This window comes from Mesoplodon mirus (assembly GCF_964341445.2).
Source record: "Mesoplodon mirus genome assembly, chromosome: 5".
In the NCBI taxonomy this organism is placed as follows: Eukaryota; Metazoa; Chordata; class Mammalia; order Artiodactyla; family Ziphiidae; genus Mesoplodon; species Mesoplodon mirus.
In genome coordinates this window covers 81,125,686-81,131,685 of record NC_138980.1, presented here as the reverse complement: position 1 = coordinate 81,131,685, position 6,000 = coordinate 81,125,686, and the positions used below count along the sequence as shown (strand labels likewise).

Genomic DNA, 6,000 nt, shown 5'->3' with positions numbered 1-6,000 from the left:
TAAAGTAGGTGCTCAGAAAGCACTTGCTGAGAAGGAGGGAGAAAGGGAGGGAAAAAGGGAAGCAAGGAAAAGGAAAAAAAAGTGAGAAAGCAGTTAATTCTGTATGTTTGGCATAACATATGCTAGTAAAACAATTTAATGACAAGTCAAGTTTTCACACATTTTACCTACTGTCCACACGTCACAAGCCTGACATCTTTGGAATATCATTCCATACCACAGAAACCTGTATCTATCAATTTGTAGTGATATTATACATTGTATTTGAGTAAATACCCAATAAAGATACATATATCCGCTGGATTAAATCCACTTATTTGGTTGTTAAACCTGGGTGTCATATAAGAAAAGTCAGTATTTCTGTACCATATCTTATGCAATGGACATTCATAATATTAAGAAACCTTCCTTTGGAAATTAGAAATACTATCAGCCAGCTAGAAATAACATGAGACAGACAAGAAGCCATTATATATATTAAAAAAAACAAACCTTTTTAATTCTGATTGCCAAATTATTTAAGGCAGGTATAAAAAAGGAAAGCATTCAATATACATTTTACATAAAATAAACTAGATTACAGCATAAAACAAGTAACCAGGCAATGGCGTTAAAGTCTCTCTCTTCTAAAACTGGATAATTGTAAACATTAAAAAAAAAAAAAAAAGGACTGCAGGACTATTCAAGTAATAGAACAATCACAGATGTCTCTGGTATGCAGGCTATTGGGTTATTTGCCATTCAAGATTATCAAAAATGATACCTCATTATTCACAGATGCTCATTATTTCCCCGTTTTAATCTTTACATTATATACAACACAGTTTTTGTGGTACTGGCAACCCCATGCCTTCCAAAAGTATTTTTTCCACAATACACAAGTACAAACAGTGACTACAGGAACATTTTACACTGATGCATCTTAACAGGAGCCACCAAACAGACATCTAAATTGTACCCAAGTGTCGTCATCACAGTTAGCCTTTCTGAGGGGCTTACGGGAAATATATGAAAGATATGCAAGGTTCAGGCACACTGATACATAACATTATTTATTTACAATTGAAAAGCAAAAGGAAAAGAAAGTAAGCAGCCTTCCGTGGCTAACACTTCTCAATTTGACAAGCACATTTTTATCTCCTTTACTGAGCAGTTTGTGACCCGGCAGCAGACCCTTTGTGTGCGAGCCTGGTTACTGATACAAAAAGTAAAGAATATATATATATATGTGTATGTGTATGTGTGTGTGTGTGTGTGTGTGTGTGTGTGTGTATATACATATATGTATACGTATATATATATATATATATAAAACAGAAGTTTAATTACAGCAACATTTGTTACTCTCTGATAAAATCTGTAATTTACAAAAATGAAATGACTGGTTTTTGCCTGCCATTAAGGCATTTCAAATTAACACCATGGAACTGATGTCTGTATAAAGCGCTTCCCCATGTGATCCAGTCACATGACAACGTACATTTCCAATCTTGTTATTCTCTGCAAGAGAAAAGAAAACCTTAGCAGAGGGGTTCCATCCACATTTGACACTGAAAATATGAAAACTGTAAGACCAACAGACATTTTAATTCTATTCAATTCATGGAACTCAATTCCATAGAAAGTGAATGAACACAAGGGTAATGACAGACAAGGTGAAAAATAAATTATTTTCCTTTTTAAAACAACTTGAGGGGTAATTGAAAATACCAAAGAACAAACATTACCTTTAGCACTATGGAAATACATTCCTCCATTTGCAACTTCATTTTTAAACATAATAAAACAAAGGGAGTCATGGTGAATTATTTTAACAAAGCAGTGAAGACAACCTAAGAAAGTTTCAACCGTTTAAGACACAGGTCAGTTAATTACTAACGTACATTACAGCTATAAGAATGGAATAGAAGTTGCATGTGAAGCATAGTGGTAAAATAAGCACATTCACTCCAATATCAAACCCTTAGGAGCTAAGTGTTTGGTCTAAAAAGCCTACTCTTGCTTCCTCCCACCATTAAGATGTCTCTATCTAGAAAACTGATTCAAAACATAGAGGCTATTTACCTTCTTTGTGCAGGAAACATTCCTGATGCAGATGCCTGGGCAGCCACCTGCTGAGAGGCAACGAGGGCAGCAGAGGTCAAGCCTAATGGGGAAAAAATGCAGGGTTTCTGTGACTTTCAGAAACGTAAAAGTAGATGCAGGCCCAATGGTGAAAGGCTGCAGACCCCGTGAGTAGCCATCTGTCCTTTCAACACAGACACATGAAATGTTTCATGCATCAAGGACAGACTACAAACTGCTCGGCCTAACCAGTACCCATCCCTTCATTGAATACTCTGCGGTTTTCTTAATAGCTGTTCAAAGTGAATACAGCATTCCATCTCTCTGGCTCTGCATGGTGCTAAATGGTTTGCACGCATTCCTGAATAGGAAGCTCAGGAGAAATGACAGGTACCAGGTAACAACAGGAATCAAAAGTCACAGTGAATTATAGAAGCGACACTCTATTTGCTTAGAATACAATACTTTCATAATAACTTTTATCACTTTAACGTTTTCCCCAGTGATTGAACACCAATGTATCCCATAAGGTACATGGAATCACTGAATTGAACTTAGAAATAGTCTTAACTTTTACACTGCAAGAGAAAGGGAGCAGTAAGAGAATGTAATAGCTCCAAATGGCAAGAAGTTGCCTAATAGGAAATTCTTTAAAATTCTTTAGAAAACCATCCTGGAAAAAAATAGAGGAAACAAATGTAAACTTTGGGAAGATGACTCTCTCCTTCTATGTCCTCTATGGTCTCTTTTAACACCACTATTTGACACCAAGTAACATGAGTTGAATAAATTAAAATGACCCCTTCACGTGTGGATAGCGCTTCCTACTTTTGGAAGTACCTTCAAACATATTATTGTTTGTTATTATTGTTTTCAGACAGCAGAGTAAGAGGCAACTTGGCAAGCACTACAGACCGAATTGTGTCCTTCCAAAATTCCTATGTGGAAGCCTTAACCCCCCAATGTGACTGTGTTTGGAGATAGGACCTATAAGGAGGTAATTAAGGTTAAATGAGGTCCTATAGGTGGGGCCCTGAACCAACAGGATTAGTGTCCCTATAAGAAGAGACACCAGAGAGTAACTCTCTTCCCCCTGCCCCGCTCCCCAGCTCTCCCCTTGCACAAAGAGGTCACAGGAGCACACAGCAAGACGGTGTCCGTCCACAAGCCGGGAGGAGAGCTCTCACCAGAAACCAACCATGCTGGCATCCTGATCTCAGACTATAAGCCTCCAGAACTATGAACAGAAATACATTTCTGTTGTTTAAAGCCATAAACACTGTGGTATTTTGTTATGACAGCCAAAGCTAAGACAGCAAGATCCTAGCAAGTGATCTGCTGGTAAAGACGGTGCCACTCCCCCGCCCCTGCCATGAGGTGACAGAGCTAGGACAAATGCTCAACTGAAACATCACAAACTGAAGGTTCCTCACGTTCGTTGCTGTGACTCTTTAAAAATGTTTCTCCTCTTTACTGAAAGAGTCCCAGGAGTGAAGGGCTGGAAGAGTCCCTGGATTAGGTTATAAAAAATGTTGAGCTTGATTATATGACTCCCACTACTTCCATGGGAAAAAGAGCAATTTCAAGGCCTGCAGAGATCAGGGCATGTCATTTCACCAAAGCCTCCCACCAACCCTCCCTGTCTTCCACAATTTCCCCGCAACAGCTATCTGATCTTCCGATGGTTATATTCAGTGCCCCAGACACTGGCCACCACTGATAACATCAACAAGTGACAATTATTAAGTGGTAGCCATTTCACTTAACAGAACACAGAGATGTGGAAATAGCCTTAGTTGTGTCCCAAGGAAATACCAGGAAAGAAGTGTTAAAAACCCTCCCCAGAGTTAATTAACTCAAAGCTCAACCTTTTCATTTGAAGACAAGAAAGGCAGTTTTGGCAACTGTTTTCCAAAGCAGGATGAACAGAGGCACAAGTAAGACAGAGCTGCTGACCTTGGAAAGGGTCGTATTGCCCAGGGATGAGTGGGTACCCCATGCCCACATGGGTGTGGTGGTGTGTATGCAGGTGCCGCTGGCCAAAGGGGGAGTGGCGGTCCCTCTCCCTCTCTGCTTCCCGCTCCCGCTCAGCTGAAGCCTTTTCCACAGGCTGCAACAGAAAAGAAAGAGATTCTCCCCTTAATCCTCTGAACAACAATTCGGAGGAGCATAGGAAATCACCTTGCTCCCTTTGGCAATAGGTGCTAACGATTAAAAAGTAAATACACAGACACTTAAAATTCTTTATTAATGGAAGATCATTTCAAAAGACATGCATTAGTTTCAACTGGAATTGAGCCAACACTAAAGTACTGCTCCCCGCCAAAGCGGCATCAATGTTTTCCTCAAATGATTGAAATAAGAGGACCTCTCTCATCTCACTCATAATTGCAGGTTTAGAATCGACCCAATTTCTTCCTAGAAACAACTTGCACATGGGGATCAGGAGAAGAAGGAGTTGTAGAGATTTCTTTAAGGTCAAGTTTTCGGATGACTCGTCTATATTAATTACAATTTGTGAGGGGAATATATCTCACAATTTTAAGCCTATCTTTATATTTGCCTCCTTTGAGAACATACAGCCTCATATTATATGTTAATATCAAGCAAAGCAAATCATTGCCCTACGCCTCCGGAAGTATTCCAAAATCTGTCAATCTCTGAACACTCAGAGAAGCTTCAGTTCTCCCAAATCATACTTTGGTTAAGGATCGTGGGTTTCTGAGGCATTTTTACCCACTAGAACTTAACCACCGTTTCGCTAAAGTTCTTTTTCTTACTTGAAAAAAATCTTCGCACTAGAAGGAGTACTCTTAGGAAAGGAGTCATGAATCATCCTTCCCGGTTTCTTTACAGAGTCTCAGGTAGACACACACAGACGCACATTACAGTGCCCATATTTCAATTTATTCCGAACTTCTCTTTTCTAGGCAAGAACTACCACATCCTTTGTATTTTCTCTCTTCCCAACAGTCTCTAGGACTAGCAATTGCATTTTTCTGGGGGAGGTGGGTGCGTGGGAGTGCAGCTATCTTTCACAAAGACACACGTCTGAATCACTTCCGCAGAGTTACAGGGATGTGTGGAGGAGTCAAGGTCAAAGCAGAACAGAGACAGCCACCACTCCTTAGCCAAGTGACTCACTCTGGCACATGAGTGCAATACAAATATTTCGCGCCCAAGGTTGGTTCCTATGAATTTAAATGTCCGGCTAACAAGCATCCTCCTGGGTAAGCAAGGTATAGATTTTCCACCAGAAAAGACTGCTGCTACCTTACACGCTTTAACAATTTCTTCCCCCATGTATGAAAGCATCTTATTTTTGAACATGCCATTCTTTCCATATAAGACTAAAACAACGCCCTGAAATCACAGCTGGGTTCCAAAACCATTTATATTTCAAGGCTGTTCTCTAGCTTGTCTGCTTTTCTCCCCCTGAAACATAGTACTTGTAAGTGATGACAAAAGGAGGCATATACAGCGGGAGACTTGCTGCGGTACTGGCTGGCGTGCTGGTGGAGCAAATCCAGTGCTTTCGATTCAGTGGTTGTTTTCGTGGTGATGTTAGGGCTGGTATTGACCTTCTCTGCCTCTTCTCTCCCTGACATCTTCCCGTAAACAGGGTAATGAAATCCTGGCGAGAGATAGGCCCCTGCAGATACACAACAAATGCCACATCAAGTTACAGACGACATCTTAAAAAAACAAACAAACAAAAAGCATTTGGATGACACGAATTTGGGACAAGAGTCGGAGATCTTAAAGTAGGGAATATTGCATGAAGAATGGGCTACGTCATCGTTAAACTGTATCTAGGTTCTCCGATTCTCTTCTCCCAGTTAACTCATCCTGATGATCAGAGGTTTCTAAAAAAAAATGAGCTTCCAGCCATTTCATATGTTTATGTGTCCGTTTAACTCCAAGGAATAGTAACTG

General features: G+C 40.1%; 1 protein-coding gene across 4 annotated transcripts in view; it reads right to left on the bottom strand.

The window, feature by feature from the left end:
• Positions 1–1,036: 1,036 nt before the first annotated feature.
• The window catches only part of ZNF608 (zinc finger protein 608), a 111,406-nt gene continuing 106,442 nt past the window's right edge, over positions 1,037–6,000 (bottom strand). For 3 of the 4 annotated variants that reach the window (XM_082622806.1, XM_082622804.1, XM_082622805.1), the window contains 4 exons: positions 5,544–5,716; positions 4,021–4,174; positions 2,065–2,146; positions 1,037–1,500 (listed from right to left, as the gene is read on the bottom strand). In XM_082622806.1, coding sequence (XP_082478932.1) covers positions 1,494–1,500; positions 2,065–2,146; positions 4,021–4,174; positions 5,544–5,716 — 416 coding nt within the window. In that variant the 3' untranslated portion in view covers positions 1,037–1,493. Of the gene's footprint in view, positions 2,147–4,020; positions 4,175–5,543; positions 5,717–6,000 lie in introns of all 4 variants that reach the window. The other variant, XM_082622807.1, reaches the window with a different exon arrangement.